The 19,123-nt window shown below is 49.4% G+C and overlaps 1 protein-coding gene across 1 annotated transcript; it reads left to right on the forward strand.

The window, feature by feature from the left end:
• Positions 1-1,082: 1,082 nt before the first annotated feature.
• Positions 1,083-18,860, forward strand: PDGFB (platelet derived growth factor subunit B). Its single transcript, XM_062587829.1, has 7 exons — positions 1,083-1,417; positions 8,921-9,017; positions 12,157-12,240; positions 12,732-12,937; positions 14,692-14,833; positions 15,239-15,408; positions 16,634-18,860. Exons 1-6 carry the CDS (start codon positions 1,328-1,330, stop codon positions 15,373-15,375), a joined length of 756 nt encoding a protein of 251 aa, XP_062443813.1. The 5' UTR covers positions 1,083-1,327; the 3' UTR covers positions 15,376-15,408; positions 16,634-18,860.
• The last annotated feature ends 263 nt before the right edge of the window (positions 18,861-19,123 follow it).

The raw sequence follows: 19,123 nt of genomic DNA on the forward strand, positions 1-19,123 counted from the left end.
TTTTTTTCCTCTGCTCACAGAGAGATGTAAGATATTAAAGCCATATCTCTCCTCGGAGCAAGCGTTGCAGCAGGGCAGGGAAGAACACATGTTGAGCTTGGAAAAATAGGCTCCAGTCGGGGCCAAAAAAATAACAAACTACTGTTCTGGGAACTCCTCTCTTCTTATCTTTTGCTCAGGAGGAAGGAATTTCTCTCCCCACACTTCATGTGATATTAAAGCAACATCATATGGGATATTATAGCATTAGTCATTTTAAATTAATTAATCATTTTAATTAATACACTTTTATTTTGTCAGCAGAGGCTCAGTACTCCCTTACGTATGGCCTCGATACCCAGCCCAGAGGAGGATGGCAAGTTATGCTCCACCCATCTCTTCTCCTTTAAAAAAGGAACAGCCCAAAGTGCCAGCTTAGTCTCTCTTTCAGCTTGCAGACTAAAATAAAGACCCATCAGCTCTCTCTCCTCCCATTAAATTTTACCTTTTATTTTTTCTTTTTTTTTCCCTCTTGTTGCAACAGAGCACGGGAGGCAGCGGCAGCAGCTCAGCTCTAAGACTTGTCAAGACTCAGCGCACGCGCACACACACACACACACACACACACACACACACACACAGGGTCCAGAGCAAAAACGTCTGCTCTCACCTGTCTCCAAAACCAAAGCAAACCTCACGTCCAACCAAACTGCCAACATTTTGCAAGAAAAGGCACCAAAGCCAGAATTTAATGTAAGGGGAAGATATTCAATTGACAGTACCAACTTTTCTCCACAAACGAAAAGACGTGAGGAAGCAAAAGAACATTTTGAAAAGGAAACATTAAGGAAGAAGATTTTATTTTTGGATGCCATATAAAACTTTGGAAGTTTTTTTCTTTTTTAAATTTTGTGCATTTTTTTTCCTAAGAACATTGAGTCGCTGTCACCTGTTTGTCAAAGATTTTTTTATATACATTTAAAAGAAGAAAATCAAGACGAAAAATAGCATGTGGACCACCTGATAAAGGAGATACTGAAGCATTTCTTGTGGCAAGAGGCATACGGACTCTGGATGCATATAATTTTGATGGACTGCATTTCTCCTTCTCATCCTTCCTCCAGCATTTCCACTGGCTTGTGAGACAGCAGAGAGACGGACAAGCCATCGAGAACCACGTCTATTCCCCTCTCCTTCCCCAAGGGCAACTCTGCCACCCGCCACCCAGGAGGAGAGTGCACAACTTGGAAGGGGTAATGGGCGAGCGCGGAGCCCTCGGTGCCTGAGGCCGGGCTGCTGCCGCGGGGCTGTCAAGAGGCAAGCGCTTCCCTGCCGGGGCTCTCCTTCGATGTGCCTGCAACCGGCGGGGCTCGAAGTCGGCATGAATTTCGGCGTGCTCTTCGCGTTCATCCTCTACCTGCCCCTGGCCCGCCCGGAGGTGAGTTGCCGCCCCGCAGGTGCGGCGCGGGCAGGCCCGGGGGCCGCGGGGGCCGTGCCCGGCGCGGGCGGGCGGGGGGCCGAGGCGGCCGCCGGCGCGCTGCGGCGCGGCGCGGCGCGGCGCGGCGCCTCCTGAGGGCAGGGCTCGCCGACAGCCCTTCATTTCTGCGTGCGCGGCGCGCTGCCGCCCATGGCTCGGCCCTCTCCCCCGCTCCCCTCCCGCCCTCCGCCGCTACGCGCCGCCCGGCCCGGCACGGCCCGGCCCGGCTGAGGCGCCGCCGGCCGGAGCACGGCGCGGTGGGGGCCGGGCGGCGGGAGCGGCCGTGGTGCGCGCGGCCGGCGGCGGCCCTGAGGCGCAGGGCGGCCGTTGGGGCCGTTGGGCCGCTTTCCCGCCCTTGGCCCCGCGCGCGCGGGGCTGCGGGCGCCTGCCCTCGGGACGGGCTCCCCGCAGAGGTGCCCTGGGCCCCCCGGTGTGGGGTTTGCCCCCCGGCCCGAGCCTCCTTCAGGTGGGGGGGAGGGCGGCGGTGGGGGCGGCCGGGGCGCAGGCTCCTGCACGGGTGCCGGGGTAGTAGCTGTCGGCCTGTGGCTGCCCGCCTGACGTGCGTGGCCTAAGTGGTTGGCCTGTGGCTGGAGCTGCTTGAAGCTGCAGAGCCGGAGCTGGGTGTGTAGGCGGCCGCTGCCTCCAGGAGCCCTCGCGGACAGCGCTGAGAAATTGGGAAGACGGGGAGGCTTGTTCTTTATTGCTGCAAATAGATATTTAAAGAGAGCAGGAACTCCACCTTCCTGAGAGATACAAAAGCTGTATCTTCTGGCTGCAGAAGAACAACTGTTGCAATATTTTTTGCCTGGCTTAATCATAAAAATATGTGTATACCTTCAAGGCTATAGCTGTAATCAGTGTCAGGTGTAAGGGAAGTGGAGACCTGACTGAAGCTGTCTTTGCTTACTGTATGAAAAAGGGTGCTGGCCGTCATTGCTGCTGCAGAGTCCCTTGGGAACCCACCGACCTCCTGTGCTGTCCTCATAGCTCGCTTGTACCTTCATGCGAAGATTGTCATCCCTGGAGGCACTGCATAAATCACCTGCTCTGCAGAGCCTTTCACTCCCCCCAGTCATGCAGGCACCCTGCAAGTGTGCATGCAGCATGTCTGGTATACAAACTATCATTTTGTTTTGGCGTTGCCATAGTGTGCACAACTGAGGACTGGTTGCTGCCTCAAGAAAAATAGTTTGAAGTCAAATGTCATGTAAATGGGGTGCTACTGAAGAATAAAGTGTGGAAAGGCTTTGAAAGGGTCAAGGAATAGGAAGGATAGAGATAGCAATATTTGGGTGGCACAGTTACTCACTAAGGTATATTTCTAGCTGGGGCCATAGAAGGAGGTTGGAGATGGGTATCTTTACTGCGCTTACACATAGTCATGCAAACATGTCATCCTGCTCCCCCTGCACCCCTCCCACACACACTGCTTAGGAGGAAGCAGGGCATAGGATGGGGGTCAGGTGCTAGATTTGACTAATGAATGTATACCAGCCCTCTGTTTTGCCGTGTGGAAATCAAAACCTCTTTTCCATCCACAGGCTGGAACTGGTTTTCCTGCTGTTTCTCCCCCTCAGAATGATGGACTAGGAAAAGGAGCTCTGAGACCCCAAATCCATTGGCCTCTGCTGTCATATTTCATCATTTGATCCCATGCAAATCTGAAGGGATCAGAAAGCCCCTAACATTCACACACAAAGCTTCAGTTCCCACCTCAATTCTACCCAAAGTGACAAAACCATGCCTTGAATCTATAGCTTGGGGATTGTCAGAGGCAGGAGATACCCTTCCACCAAAAACTCCCACCCTTTGCATCATTTCTTTCTCTTCCTTCTTCATTTTTGGGCAATCCCTCTTGTGGGTGGCCAGGAAGGGCATGGGTACAAAACATCGCATCACCACCTTATGGGTCTATTTTGCCCATGCCCAAGCCACAAAGAGAAGCAGTTAGAGTTGTGGGTTGCCCAGAAGTTATGTTTGTTTTAGGTAGAGGATGGCTATTTCTTCTGTGGGTGGCTCAGATCTCCCTCTCCCATGCAACATGAAACATCAGCTGTGATCGGCACTAGGAAAGGGTAAAGATGCAAGTGTCTGAACTCAAGGGCTGATATTCCTCACTGTAATCATGTGAAAACACTGCATGACTTTATGACTGTTTAGCAGGGTTAGAGTTTGGGAATTCTGGCTCTGGCCCCAAGTTCCTGGGGAGGAACAGTGCTATTTATCATTTTATGACCAGAGAGCCAAGAAAGTTTCTGCTTGAGTAGATGCTCCTGCCTGCAGCCAGTCCCCAAATCTAGATTGAGAGTAGTGGTTTACACCTATGCAGCAAAGGTGTACAATACTACACTTAACAGCTTGCTTAATAGTAGGCGTCCTCTGAATGGGGCTTGTATCTCCTTCTCAGACCTGCTGGAGAAAGCGCCCCAGAAACACTAGCTGTCACCTAATCAAGAGATCTGAGCTGTGAGATGGAGACTTCTAAGTCCCTCTGCCTCTTCTGTCACGCCCATCTGGAGCTGGAGGGCCCTGGAGCTCTTCCAGCAGGAGGGAATGTGCGTCTCAGAGGGAAGGTATTTGCCAGTTGGGAAGCAAGGATGCTAACCTATTTGCATTTTACCTGAGGGCTGTAATAGTTGCCTTGCAACATTTACGGAGATGGGCTAAGCCAGGCGTGGTTTGCTTGGGTAAAATCCTCCTGGCAGGGCTTTTTGGAATTCCCAAGGAATGGGGTGCGGCTGGGTGCTAGCTCATAACCTTGGCCCAGCTCTGGTTTGCATCTTCCTGGTATAAGGCCCCAGGACTCTTCCTAAGACTTCCTAGCATGAGATTGTAACAGGAACAAAAAAATGGAAGCCAGGACAGCTATTACAGGACAGATGACATGTGTGGAGTGAGCTCGTGGAAGGAGCAGGGCGAGATGTACTTGCCTGTCTCTCACTATCAGCTGATATGAAGCAGCAGGAGAGAATGACAGTGGTTCCTGTGCTATTTCCAACAGGCCCGGGGGAAATACCTCTAACCCTTGCGGGGGAGCTGTGCGGGAGTGCGTTGTGGAGTAGGGTGGAGCAGTAAAGTCCGCCTTGAAATGGAAAAAGGGTGGGTAGAAACATTGGCAAGATCAAACAGGAGTTTGGTGCTTTTAAGAAAGCAAAATGTAGGCTGTTGTCCCATGTTCCATGGGGAAGGGACTCTCCTGAGGATGATTTTCCCCTGTGAGGGGAGAGGCAGATATGTGATTCTCTGGCAGGTGGATATCAGGATCTATGCTGGAAGGGTTAAGACCCTGTGCCAAGGGTGCAAGTGCTTCTGGGGTGAGGTTGGCCAGCATCAGGTTCTGTCTGTGTTGCTCTTTGCCAGGGAATGCTGTCAAGCCTCCTTTCAGGATCCTTACATGAGCTTGAGAGGGAGAAAGAAAACACTGGGTTTTTTTGTTTTTGTTTTTTTGTTTTTTTTTTTGGTCTGTCTGATCACGTGAGAGCCTATTGCTAAGATTCCCTGCCATGGTCAGTCCCCCATTTCCTAAGCCAAAAAGCAGACAGACTGGTGCTTCCATGCTCTAGAGCAGACATGCTACCCTCTGTCCCTCTGTGTGCAAGCACACATAGGTGTGCATACACACCATTCAAAGAAGGAGGTCTGGAGGAGTCCTTGCCTTGGTAGGGTCCCTGGCTGGTTTCTGTGAACCCTGACAGTCTCCCATTCCTTCCTGTTTCAGTCTTTGCTCCATCCTCCTCTATATCTCTTGTACTACCAAGTGAGATGCGCTCTCTGGTAAGATTCTGCAGTCCTTGCCTGTGAATAGCTGGAACGAGGACTGGAGAATGGCCTGGCATATTCCCTACACCACCTAGGCAAAGGCTGGTCTCCAGGGTTTAACATGCCATAGTGACTTGGAGAATCAGGCCTTGGGAAGGAAGCCAAGCTGTCTGTACAGCCATACACCTAACCCCAGGGCAGGCAACTAGCCTCTGCAGCATTCCTGCTTCCCTTCTTACCTTGTATAGACTGGATACATGTTTGATTGCCCACTTCAGCACCAAAGTTACACCGTCTTCCTGGTGCTCAAAATTATACCTTGCTGGAATGCTCCAGACACAAATGGGTAGCAGTGTTAGGGATCAGGCTGATGCTGGAGTAGTGCATGTGTGTGCAGAGGGAGAACTGTAGGACGTGACCTGGGACCACGCTGGGGCTACATGCAGGGCATTGCACTGATTTGCACCAGCCAAAGATGCTGATAGCTGGGAGGAAGGAGAAGGAGGAAAAGCTGACCCACCAAGAGGCCCCAACTTCATACCCACAGCACAGAGCACCTGCCAGGCAGGCAGGGCCCCTGCCCAGGTGCTCTACTGGCTGCTGTAATGCATGCCTTGGCTCTCACTTCCCGAGTGCCAGCAAGCAGGAGAAGGGGAGAGGACATACCTGCTCAGGGACTGGCAGGGTGGGTGGGTGCCCACACTGCTGCAGAGAGAACCAGGCACTGGGAGGTGGAGAGAGGGAGGGAAGAACAAACTTACTTTCTTCTAGGAATCCAGTGGCCTTGCAGCAATATGAGGCCAGGCCTCAGGGCACTTGACAGCCAGCCAGGAGTCCATTGAGACAAAAGTCTTCTTTGATCTGCCGCGCAGTTAAAGAAGAGATTGTTAACCTGTGTTAGACAAATAACTCCAGAGGAGTTGCTAAGCAGGAAAAGCACCAGCTGCTTGGGTTGGTGTGTCAGGGATTCCACCTCCTGCATTTCTGCTCTACCTTCTGACCCTGTGGGACCAGTGGGAGGCAGCTGGTGGATCTCTGCTTTCCTGTGCCCCTTCCCCACCTAGCGCTCCAAGCTCAGGCATACCGTGTCCCAGTCTCAGAGCCTCCCAGGTGAAGGGCTGGGCTTGGAGGCCCCAGGCATGGCTGTTCCCTCTCGCAGACCTCAAGGGGAGCAAGGACCAGCTGTGTAGCTCAGGTACACCGCTCTTAGGCCAGCCTTGGGCACAATTCTGCAGCACAGGGGGAAAGTGAGGAGTTTCACGAGCTTGCAGTTGTCACTAGCAGAGCTGCCTCACAAACCCTGGGTAGGAGAATAGGATTATGAGATATGTGGGCTGGTGATATACCGTAGCCATACTGATAGTATCTGCAACAAGAAAAACATGGCTTTTAACACTCCTGCTGTGAGCAGGGAGTGGAGTTTATTCCTGTAGCCAGTTCCCAGCAATCCCACTCCTTAGGGCCTGCATTTACAATCCCTGATTCATATCTGTTCCCCCTTCTCAGTTGACAAGGTGACACCTCCCAGCTTGCCTCCAAAGACACTGAGTCTCGTAACACCTGCCCACTCTCTCCCCTCACCAAGTGCCAGGGTTTAAAATAAAGTTCCATTTCCTACACATATTAAGTATCAGGAAGAACCAGAAGCATCTATGCAGAGCAGCATTCATACACAAATGCATTTAGCTGACAGGTGCAAACATTAAAAAGCCTTCATTTCAGTGCCCAGTGCAGAGCTGTGGTTGCAAGTACTTGGAATTGTAAATGACCCCCTTTCCAGAAATTGCTGTGTGTGATGCAAGGCAGGAAAGTGCTGCAGAGTCTTTCAGCACTGGGCTATTGGTCCTGCTCCAGCTCCCAGTAGAGAAGTCGTCAGAAGGCATCTTCATTTCACAGCTATTCAGTGGTCTCTTAATTATATGAGCTTATTTCTCACTGTTCCTCCATCACTAAAGCTGGTTCCCTGCTGACAGCCTCAGAGACTCTGAGCAAGTAATGGCTGGGGATCTAAAATCTGCTTTCCACTGAAGGCTCGTGTCCATGTCTGTTATGAGATGTTACAGTGACAGGGGCATAGGACAAAGTGGTTTGGATATGAGATACCTTGCACTGTCTTGTGTTACCCTACATAAGCAAGGATTGAGGGCTCTGACTCAAGGCTTCTGGTGAATCTGGTTGTGGAGGTTTAGGATACTAGTGTTGTCTGCTCTACATCTATCTTAGGAGGTTTCTGCTGCACAACATGGGCTGCAGAAACCTTCAGCCAACAATTCCCGGTTAGTTATTGTATTGGAGTGTGGACTGAGGTGGGGGCACACTATCACTCCTGTTACCCCATTAGTAGAGGCAAAGGGTGGGTAGCCGAGGGACAGGTATGTGCAGGAAGGTACCGATGTCTCAAGCACCCATACAAAAGTTGCGGTAGATTTGGGGCTAGCACATTCGATGTTTTAAGGCCACCTACCTGGTGTTTTTTCTCTACTTTAAGCAGAAGGGAAATGTTCTGCTCTGAACACAGGCAGGAAACGAAGAGCTGTAAATGAGAAGGACCACACACATGCCACCAACTGCCCATAAAAACCTGCATGAAAATCCCTACATTTCATAAACACGCAAGCAAAATTCTCCTCTCAGTTACGGGGGCACGGTGTAGAGCTGCAGCTCAGATGGCATCCAGCACCCAGCTGAAAGAGCAGCTTTTCCACTTGAGTAACCCTGAATGAAGACAGCTAGGAGCTAAGCAAACATTTTGGCCAGTGCTTTCTTCCATTGCCTCTTCTAGTCTTTCGGAAGTGTGTTTTAACCAGTGCTTGCTTTCCCACACTACTCCTTTGTACTCTTGTTAAGTGCTGTCACTGGGACCAACTCAGTTCTGGTGTCAGAGTAAGATTCCCAAGAGACTGATGATGTTGCACCTGCCTGCACACACCCCAAATCTGGCCCATCATTTGGTGTGTTTAAACCTGGTTACTTAAGGTTTTTGGCACTGACATCCAGTGATACCCCAAAATCCATGTTTTTTTTTTCATCCAGATCAGCTCCTCAGCCTACCATTCCAAACACTCTTTCACGTGCTCTCTGCAGCATTTGTAGTTTCACTGCAGGCTCATGCCAAAGCAGCAAACTCGACTGCAAAGGTCAATCTTCCTTTCCCCGGTTTTTGTTTTTTTAACAGTATGCAAATGATGTATATTATTGGGCTGCTGTGGTTTGAAAACACACGCGCACGCACACGCATACACACACAATATCTGACAAAGCCCGTGAGGGAGTTTCATAACAGAGGGAAATATTAGGAAGGTTTTATCTGATAGCGTAAGGGAAGTCTGTTAAAACTGCCAGCAGCAGGAATGAGAGGCCACCTGGAGAAGTCATATAGCACCAGAGAAGAAAACCTTGCTGTCTGTTTGCGTAGGATTCAGGGCTGCAGTGTGTAACCCTATAGTTGGCGAGTTTTCTTGCTTTTTCAGTCTGCCAATCACTCTGTAAGAAGGAGCGAGAGGGCTCTCTCACTTCTGTTCAGGTTTCAGGCTCATGCTTTCACAGGGGCGTGTCTTTCTCTGCCTTTCAGTGGTTCTGTCGTGCTTCCTCCTGTGCTGCTTCCACCCCCCTGCCCTGCCCCGCTACATGATGCTGTATTTGCTGATCACCTCTCTAATACTTGTTTCTGCCCTTCTCTTTTTTTTTTTTTTTGTCACCTGGCAGGGGGACCCCATACCTGAAGATATTTATGAGATTTTGGGAAGCAGCTCAGTGCGCTCCATCAGTGACCTCCAGCGTGCCCTTCGGATAGACTCCGTAGGTAAATCTCCTCTTCACCAAACACTCCTCTTTTTTTTCTTAACTCTTTCAGGAGGTGGGAGGGTGTACTCCATTCTCTGGTAGATACGCTACCAGCAGGCTTCGATGTAAATACAGGAACAACTCAGAAGCTAGAACCCAAGTATTTACACACTTAGCCCCCCCCACCCCCCCAAAAAAAACATGTGTGAGTTAGGCAGCTAGATAGCGTTTTGGATTTCCTTCTAACTGCCTGGTCTGTTGAGGGATGCTGGCTTACAAAAGCAATAGGAGCTGGGCAAAGTGAGTCCATGGAACCAGAGTCCATGGGATGAGTGCTTTTCACCCTGAGAGATGCAGAAGGAGCTGGGCTTGAGTTGGCCAAGGATCAGTTTATGAGGTGGAAAAGTAGGGTCTGGAAATAGAGTAATAGAGAAGAAAAGGACCATGTGAGTTCTCAGGTTCAGCATGCAGGAAAGGCCACAAATTCCCAGAGGCTCCAAGACTGGAGCAGCAGAACATGTGTCCATGGGTGAGATACAGGACACAGGGTAAGTCAGGTTGGCTGCGGGTAACATTGCTTAACCTCCTGTCATAGATAAGTGCTCTTGGGGCTCCAGTGCCTTGGGGTCATTGGCCAGTAACGAAGGCAGAGAGCAGCAAAGCATGGAGGGGTCGGCACGTGTGGGAATTGGAGCACGCGCCACGGCGGCTGGGCTGGCCCAGGAATTTATTTATAAACGGTCTCTTCAGAGCAAATTCCATTCTATTCTAACTCTGCTCCCGCCCGTCGTCCCCCGGCCCCCCCAGCTCGCCTTCTCTCTTGTGTTTTGTCTGTTTAGAGCTTTGTAATCCTTGCCGAGACACTATCTACGGGGGAACAGAATTTCCTGCTTTTGTTTCCTATGCCAGTCCAACCACTGGCGCAGTCTCAAAAGCATTCCCGCTGCCTTTCAAAATGGCCCTGGAGGGGCAGGGGGGGGAAAGTGAGGGGGAGGGCACCAGCTGTGTTCAGCTATTGTTTGCCTTAGAAAGAGGCGAGGAGGCTCCCCACCACCACCACAGCCGCTCCCTGCCCTCCCCAGTTCCCTCCTCCTTGTCCACGAGCCACACAATGGGGCAACTTCCAAAATTAGACATGCTTGCTTGTCCCAGGCTGGTCCCCCCGCCCAGACCCTCTTTGGCCACAGCTGCAGCACTGACCTGGGGTGTAGAAGGACAACCTGGGGAGGGAGGGACACAGTTTTCAATGGGAGATTTGTTTCTAGTCAACAGTTGTTGCTATTTTTTTCCCCTCTCTCTTCTCATCGACTTAACCTTTGTGCAAAAGGCAGCCCCCACCCTCTCATGATAAAATTCCAGACAACACTGGATGGAGGGGTGGGGAAGGAGTGGCTGAGATGCGTGCAGTCTGTCATGTCCCAGTGTCTAAGGAACAGATACATCTCTATTCCGGTTATTGACCACCGTCATGATTAAGAAATAAAGAGGGCTTCTCTTTTTGGCCACTGATTTCACTTCAATTAGGAAAGACTGGCAAGGGAAACAGAGACGGGTGCTTTGAAGCCTTCTGTTTGTTTCCCACTGGCCTCAGGCAGTGACTGAGGGGCATCACCATTTGCTTGCCCTGTGTGGAACTAGTGTGTTAGCAAATATATGTATTACCAAATCAGCCTGAAAGCAGCCAGGTGTATTTATCTCTGGGCCATCTGTGCACTGGATAGGTGTCATGATTGCTGTCCTTCATTGACTGCCTAAGGAGTTGGATTTTGGCAGCCCCAGAAAGTAGATGAGCTGAGATACTGTTCTCCCAATCTTAGACACCATCCTAGACCTAACAGCTGAGATGTGAAGAGTAGGAGTCATCTCCCGTAACTGTGGATACCTGCAAAGTAGACATGCTCATCTAAGCCAGTCATCCAGACATGCTCTGTAGTCCAGGGAGAACTATGGGCCCTTCTAGAGCATGATCCATCATTTTGAGTGTCTGCCTCAGGCTCAGATGAGTGATGTCTCTTAGAATTAACTATACCTCTCTAGCCACTTTAAAGTGTGTCTGTTCATCTCATGTGGATGTTGACTGCACAGACAGATGATTTCTGCCTCATGCATACAGCCTCTATGCACACATCAGTTGCCTCTGAGTGAGCAGAGAACTAAGTCCCTGCTTCCCCTTATAAGAAAGCTTCACTTAGGCAGGACTGAGGAAGAGGGATGGGACATGATAGGTATGGGAACTTGCTCCAACACATCTCAGATAAACAGAGATCTTCCACTGGCCCCAAATTCCCTTTAGGAAAATTATTCTCTTGATGCTGACGTCCATTCTGCTTCCTTCAGCTGCTAAGGCAGGCAAGAGAAGGAAAGAGCTGTGGCTGGGTGGGAGCTATCCCTGAGCGTGGCCATTGTCCAGAGCTCAGGAGGGGCTGCATGGTGGAGTGCTCCATGGGGATTATGGGCATTTCTCTATTCAGCGCTTCCTATGGGAAAAAGCGGTGGGGTGGGAGGGAACTGCTCAGAGCTGGGCTGAATGCTCTCTGTCTTCCTCTCCATTGCTGACTGAAAAAACTCCATATATACTGCCTTACAGTAGTAGAGGGGGAAATCATTTTAACTTTTTTTTCCTGTTCTTCTATCATAAAATTGAGCAAGTATAGTGGTTTGGGAGACAAAAACCAAGCACTCCACCTGCCACCTGTTGTCACCCTTCTCCCTACCTTCCCACACCCGAACTCTCTCGGTCTTTAGCTATCCCAACAAGACACCTCAGTATTTATATACTAAACTTCCTGGCTGTCCCACCTGGCCTTTGTATAATCCTTGTCATATCCTGGGCTGAGCCAAATGATCTGAACCTTCTCCTACTCCTACCACAGTCCTACCTAAGGCCATGTTATTTGTGACCTAGTTTTCCTCTGCTAGACCTAGCTAAGATCCCTCTTTCACAATAGGCTTATTGATTTCAATTGCTTTGAACTGCAAACAGGGAGTCTCCATGCCCCAGCATGGCTGTGATCTACCTGTGGATTTATGCCTAGCATGATGTACTGGCACTATGGTTTACCTGTATCTCTGCATTTGCCTGGTTAGTGGAGCACAAGTGCCTGCCAGCTTCTCCCACCTCTACCCAGTGTTATTAGATCATGTCCTTCCCTTTGCAGAGGAGGATAGCTCGAGCGTGGATGTGAATGCAACTCAGCCCCATCAAAATTCTTTGGCCCTATCTCGAGGGAGACGAAGCCTAGGTAAGTCTGGGATGTTTCACCTTGTGGTTATTGGGGCACTAACCTGAGCAGCTGTGGGTGATGCAGATGCAGGTCTGAAATACTTCTGCTGGGGTAGAGGTTGAAATGTGCTGTGTGCATGGATGTGTAGACAGATGGGAAGGAGCCTTGTGTAAGAGCTGGGTTTTACACCCTATCCATGCAGGAGAGGGAGTCCAGAGCTCTGCAAGTTGATCTGCTTTAAATTCCTTGGGTGCTGATTTGCTCTAAAGAAGCGTCATCTCCTGCCTCAGACTGTCGCTGCAGTGAGAAACATCATTTTGCTGGGGGCTCTCGCACAGGGCACTGTTCTGGCCAGAGAGCAACATAGATGGCTGGGAGTGGGGGAAAGAGCGTATATGTTTGTGTGGGAGAGCAGTGTAGCCTCTTTCTCTTCCAGTGGAGGTGGTTGCAGCAGGTTGGTAACAGCTGCAGTCTGTTTCATCCTCCCTCCTTCTCTTGGCCCTCTGTAGATGCTCTGGCAGCAGCAGAGCCAGCTGTCCTCGCAGAGTGCAAGACGCGGGTGGTGGTCTTTGAAATCTCCCGCAACATGGTGGACAGTACCAATGCCAACTTTGTGGTGTGGCCACCCTGTGTGGAGGTGCAGCGGTGCTCCGGCTGTTGTAACAATCGCAATGTGCAGTGTCGTCCCACGCAGATCCGTGTCCGGCATGTCCAGGTAAGGGAAACCCTTTCCACAGCTCCCTCCTCTCACAGCCCCACCTCCATCTCCAGTCCTCCAAAAGAAAACCACAGCAAGTTTCACATACAAGGCTCACTCAGCTGTCTTTTCCCTAACATCTCTCTACAGTCACATCTTGTGCATTAGCCACGCAGCACTGCAACCTCTCACCCATGGTGAGGTCTGTGCCAGCTGCTCAGAGGGCTGGTGTTGTGCAGCGGCTGAGGACTGCCACTGCAGCAGCGCTACAGGGCACCACCCCCCAGCTGCAGCCCAGTGCTGTGGCCCTCACTAGTCTTGTGGCTCAAGGCAACCTTGTCTTCTATGGCAGAGCAGAAAAAACAGGACAACACTTTCACCACAGGAGCTATCTTTGATGCAAAGAGAAGGACCTGTAGTTTCAGTGCTCCATCCCCCAGCTGCTGCTGCAGCTCCTTCCCAAGACACGCACTGAAGCAGCTTCTCCCCCTTCTCAGCCCCACTCTTACCTCCTGACCCAGTCAGGCTGCAAGCAGACACCTGACAGCTAACCTCTTGCTCTGATCCTGCCTGCCTCTCAGCTAATAGTGATCTTCTTACAGTTTCCTCCCAGACAGCTTGTTTAAAAATAATACTCATCCCATACTAATCCTCTGCCTAAGCTGTAAGAGACTCCCCTGGGCAGACAGCAGAGGTTGGCGGACAGAGGTTGCATTCAAACATTCCCATTGCATTCCCATTCCATCAGGAAATTCCTTTCTCAGAAAAGGCAGGCTGAATGAGGGAAAAATGGTGTTGGGGGGAGGAACAGGAGTTGTTTTTGTGGAAAAAAGCAAACGAGAGGTCAAAAGCCAGCCAGAAAAAGTGACCTGGAAATGGTTTCTTTGAGGACAGAGGTCTCCCTATTGTTTGGCTGGAAGTGTTTGTCTAGCGAGCAGCGTGTGGTCTGAAGCGTGTGGAGTGGGCTTTCAAGGAAAGATAAACAGCCTGGCTGCTTCAGCACTGGCCAAGGGATGCTGCTGGGGGCAGTTGGTTTAGAGGAATTCAGTCCCAGGCTCACAGCAAAGCAAGTATTTATAGCTTGCAGAGCACTTTAGGGACTATGGTTGTGTTAGATAAGCCAAACAGGGTCAGGCCTGGCCACTCCTGGAGTAGGAGAACCCCCCCTAGAAAGCTCATGCCCTGTGGTGGGATGCGGAGCAGTGAGTTTTGCGTCTGAGTCAGCACTGATGGAGAGTCCGAGGGAATTTCCAGAGTACCGCCTTTCCCATGAAACACGCAGCTGAGAGCTGCAGCCCTGAGAGTTGTTAAAGAGCTTGAGACAAATTCAGACAGGCCTCAGTGGAGTTGGTGAAGCTGCATTTACTTACATTGGGCCTGAGTTATTCTGGTTTTGCCCTTTCTATGGGATCCTGTGGCAATTAATTCTGGTTGCCCCCAGGTCTCTGCCATCACAGCACATCCCATTCCACTCATGTCATGTTTCTGTATGTGGTCAACCACTTGTCCTGCTCCACACTAGAAGCAGCTGCAAGTTAGGGATGGGGGAAAGAACCAGTCACATCCGAACTTGCCTGGTTTAGGTCTGCTCTGCTCATGTGTGCTGAAGTTTCTGCAATACACACTGCCTCTAAATTTGAACCATGCTCTATAAACTACCTTCTGACCCTTTAGGAAGAAAGCCAGAACAGGAGTATACTGAGATTGATAACTTTACCAGAGTGGGAACTACAACTGTATTCATCTTTTGGATGCTTCTCTCTCCCAAATAGGTGAATAAGATTGAATTTGTCCAGAGGAAACCAATATTTAAAAAAGTTGTTGTGCCTTTGGAGGACCACGTGCAGTGTCGGTGTGAAGCGGTGTCCCGTCAGCCCCCCAGGAACAGCCGGCCAGGGCAACGTGAACAGAGACGTAAGAATTTTGGCATCAGTAGAGTGGGAAAAGGTGTGAGAAGAGAGGCTGGGGAGAGAGGAACCAACTCTCCACTGGTTTAAATCTGCTTAGCTCCACTAATCTCATGGGCCTTTACTGATTTATACCAGCCTAGGAACCTTTTGCAAGATGTCTGCCATCCAGCAAAGGGCTGAAACCAAGGGAAATGAAGGAGGAGAAGGAAAGAGGCAAAGGGAAAGGACAGTTTGGTAAAAAGGAGAGGGCAGAGACTGTGGAGAGCAGAGGGTGGCAAAGGAAGAACGAAAGAGGAGCCTTGTGGTGCTCCTCTTGCAGAACTCTTAGTCACTAGTGAGTGGGGAACAGTATTTCAACTTGACCTGTCTGCCCCTCACCATACAGACACGCTCGCCTCTGTTTTGGCAGGCTTGTCATCATCATTCACCACAGCCGCTGTCTCTCAGAGGCAACGAGCACGCCGGCTGCCAGCACAGAAGAGGAAACATAAGAAGTACAAGCATGTCAACGATAAGAAAGTGCTGAAAGAAATCCTCGTAGCATAGGAGTGCTGGCAGGGGAGAGAGAACACAAGGCAGGTAAGAGCAAGCTGCTTTTCCATCCAAGAGAGATGTTCTCCTGGGACACGTGTTCTGCCTAGACACCTTAGACATTTTCCACAGCACTAGCTGCTCATTCAGCATGGGGTTACTGCAGGACCTGGACATGGTAAAGGCAGGGTCGAAGGAGAGGGAAAGATTAGGCTGGGATCTACATGTTCATCCTATCTACGGCTCTTTGTAAAGGTGGAAAAATCATGCTGCAACCCTGTCTTGCTCTTCAGCTCTGCCTTCCCTTTTCTCTGCATCTCTTGAAGCCAGACAGTGAGCCTGACCTCTCTCTCTACACCTAAATCCCCTCAGGGTCTGTGTTATTCATCTCTTTTGTGGAGCAGCTCCTGTTTGCCTTTCTCTATTGATTCTCTGTTGAAAGCAGAGAATTAATGTTGCTCTGGGGATCCCTTTTCCTTTTATTTCATTTGTTGAGTTGGTAGAAAGACTTAGAAGCAGCAGCACTTTTGGTTCATCTCTCTCCTAGCAGGAAGTCTGTGTGCATAAGAAAGGTCATACAAGGGGAAAGGAGAACTGGAATCTCTGGCAATAGATCTGGATTTTGTCATCCAGGGTCTGATTCTTCTCTCCTTGACTTATGTAAACAGGAGCAATTCCCTCGTCATCAGAAGAATTTTACCTGTACAAACAAAAGGAGAATCAAGCCCTGGTTCCTTGTGGGAGAGGGAAAGGTGCATAAAAGATAGAGTAGCCTGGGCATGGAACTGGGGGCTGAATTTAGAAAGAGGCCATACAGGCTAATAGTGAAAGCCCTGGCCTGTGACTCAGCAGTCACAGTTCTGCCGTAGCCTCCTGAATGAGCCTGGGCCAGTTGCTTCACTTCCCATTGCCTCATGAGAGGGAGATGACAAACTTCCACTGTATTGCATTTCAGGAGCTGTGGAAGAGAGGCATCAGATGACAGTATCTTGGGAATATTATTCCCATGCTTAACACTATGAGGGCTGTGATTATCCCAAGATCCCTCTGTCCAGCCCAAGGTTCCCAGGGTATAAATGATGTAAAAGCTATGCAGATCTCAACTCTGGTTCAAACTGTCCAGGGAAAAAGTAGGGGTCAAAAGCCCTCCTAGGCTTTTAATTTGGCACCTCAACACCAACATTTCCAGAGGAGAAAAAGAGAGAGGAAGGGAACTGCAGAGGAAGAGGGATATATATTCTAATGCTGTCATGTGTTTTTGTTTCTCTTCTAGGTTTATTTAATATATTTGCTGTATTGCCCCCATGGGGTCCTTGGAGTGATAACTTTTCCTCTTTGTCTGTCTGCCTCGACGTCTGATTCAGACGGCAAATGGTGCTTCCCTTTCCATCAATGGACCTTTCCCACCAAAGTCTCTCCCTTCTTTCATTTATTAACATCATTTTAAAGTTTTACAAAAAAAAAACCCCTCCAACTTATATATATAAGAAAAGAACAAAATGCAAACATGAAAAATGAACCCCATCAACCACAACATGCGGTGAGGACAGGACAATGCCTTCCCTACTCTAGAGGACAGGATGGAAAATGTGAAAAGGAAAGTGGGTCCAATTTCTTCAGAGAGGAGGAGAAAAACAGACAGAGGGAAGAAGGGGAATGTTCTTCCTTTTCCTTGTGCTTCTGGTAAGGCTGGAGGGCTCGGCTGAGATCAACACTTGCACTGGACCTACTTTTTCAAAACAGGCATATCTCAGATTGCAAGCAGCAACTGATGATGGAAAATGCACTAAGGACTTCTATTGCCCTACCTGGACAGATCTATATTTTTAATGTGCGTGTGTATATTTTATTTGAAAAAGAAAAACCAAAACCACTAGAACATACAACATCTCGGGGAACAGAAAACAAAAAACAAAAAAGCCAAATGCATTCCCCCCTCCTTTTCCCCTCCTGCTCCTGGTGCTGACTGGAAGGTGTTTGGATTATAGGGAAGGAGTAGATGGCTGGCAGAATTGTCTCCACAGCCCTGGCCCCTGACAAGGGGAGCCATCTTTGCACATGCTGGTGGAGAATTCAGCTTTCCAGGCTCGAACTCAGATTATTTTTTAAATTTGCTCTGTATGTGTGTGCCTGTATATGTGTGTGTGTGTATATGTATATATTTATATATATATACACACACGTGTGTGTGTGTGTGTGTGTATTTATACATACATATATATATATATATATATATATATAAATATATATAGAAATATATATATATGTTCTTAAATGGATTTCACTCCCCAGTGGCAGGAACCTCAGTGGCACGTGCATGCATCAGCTTGGGTGGGCTAGAAGAAAAGCGCATTTTTTCTGCACTGTTACTCAGTGCCTGTGGGGTCTAGGACAGGACGGACAGAGGCGCAGCCTGATCTCTCTCTATCTTGTTGCCCTTTTCTCTCACTCTCCACCAACCCCCCCCATCACAACTTCCTTGCAGGAGGCAAAGTGGCAGCACAACAAGACCGACAAGAGCCAAACTTAGAAGCATGACTTAATCTAAATGAGCTGTCCTTGCCTGCTCTGTGGTCCTGAAAGCAGAATAATGTCATTCCCCTGAGCTTTTTAACCCCTTCATGGATGTCCTGTGCACCATGCCCTCATTGCTCTCTCCCTGTCAATGTTCCTGGATCTCCCATCTTTTCCTTCACATTATCTCTCTCAAATTCCTTCATGCCCCTTGATTTTACCTGTTCAGTGATCCAAGCCCACTGAGCTTAGAAACTGGTCCAAGATATGGCTAGTTGTACGTAGGCATAGAGAAAATTAGTGAGGATGATTCTTGTAGTTTGCAGCAGCAGTCTGAGACAGAAATGAGCCCTCTGAGGAACAGCCGGGTGGTCAGTCACAGAGTCCCTCCTGGGCCACTGTAAAATCTCTCTGGAGAAGGACTCCCTTCTGCCTGGCGGGGGCCATTTCTGCACAGTCGATAGTCAGTCATCATTAGTGGAAACGTTATTTACAACGAGAATTTTCAGTGTTGCCTCGGAATCCCAGTCTTGGATCCTGCCGTGCTGGGCCCTGCAGAGTTACACAAGAAGCTCCCTGCCCTGAGATAGAGTTGCAGTTCCTGCCTGCCGCTCCTGCCTCCAGCCGTTTCTCTCAGTTCTCCCCGACAGATGCAGAGCAAAGTGCCAGAAAAACCTGGGGAAAGGAGGTGAAGCCACAACCTGGGAGCTCTTACAAATTGCCGTGGACTCAGCCCTTGCCTTCTACAAGCCTAGAGCACTTTTGATAACCACTGCCAAGGCTGCACCTTGCTCCATTCCTCCTACTCTAAGCCCTCAAGTCTTAAGACACTTTGTTTTTCTGTTCCAAAATCTGTTTCTTTGGTTTGTAAAGATGGTGAGGTTTTATTTTATTTTAATTTTTTTTGGCTTTTTTTTAATGTAAGATTAATTTATACTCAGTACTGTATTTAAAGTTGTAAAAAAATGAAAAAAAAAATCTCTCAACCACATTTTCACTTTCTTTTGTGAGCTGAATGAATTGCAGAAGCACAAACAACTCTTCATGAGCCAGATAGGAATTCTCAGAGTCTCCACTTTAATTTTTAGGACGCTTAAACTGAGATTACAGAGCAGCAACAACCTGAGTTGGGAAGGTCCTGCTAGCTCACTTGCTGTATTTGCACACACACGTACATACATGCACCCGCCTATGGCAAGCACTACTGAGCTCTTTATTCTGACAGGTTTCCCACTTGTTTTAAATGACT

The sequence above is a fragment of the Rhea pennata genome, chromosome 1 (genome assembly GCF_028389875.1).
Source record: "Rhea pennata isolate bPtePen1 chromosome 1, bPtePen1.pri, whole genome shotgun sequence".
In the NCBI taxonomy this organism is placed as follows: Eukaryota; Metazoa; Chordata; class Aves; order Rheiformes; family Rheidae; genus Rhea; species Rhea pennata.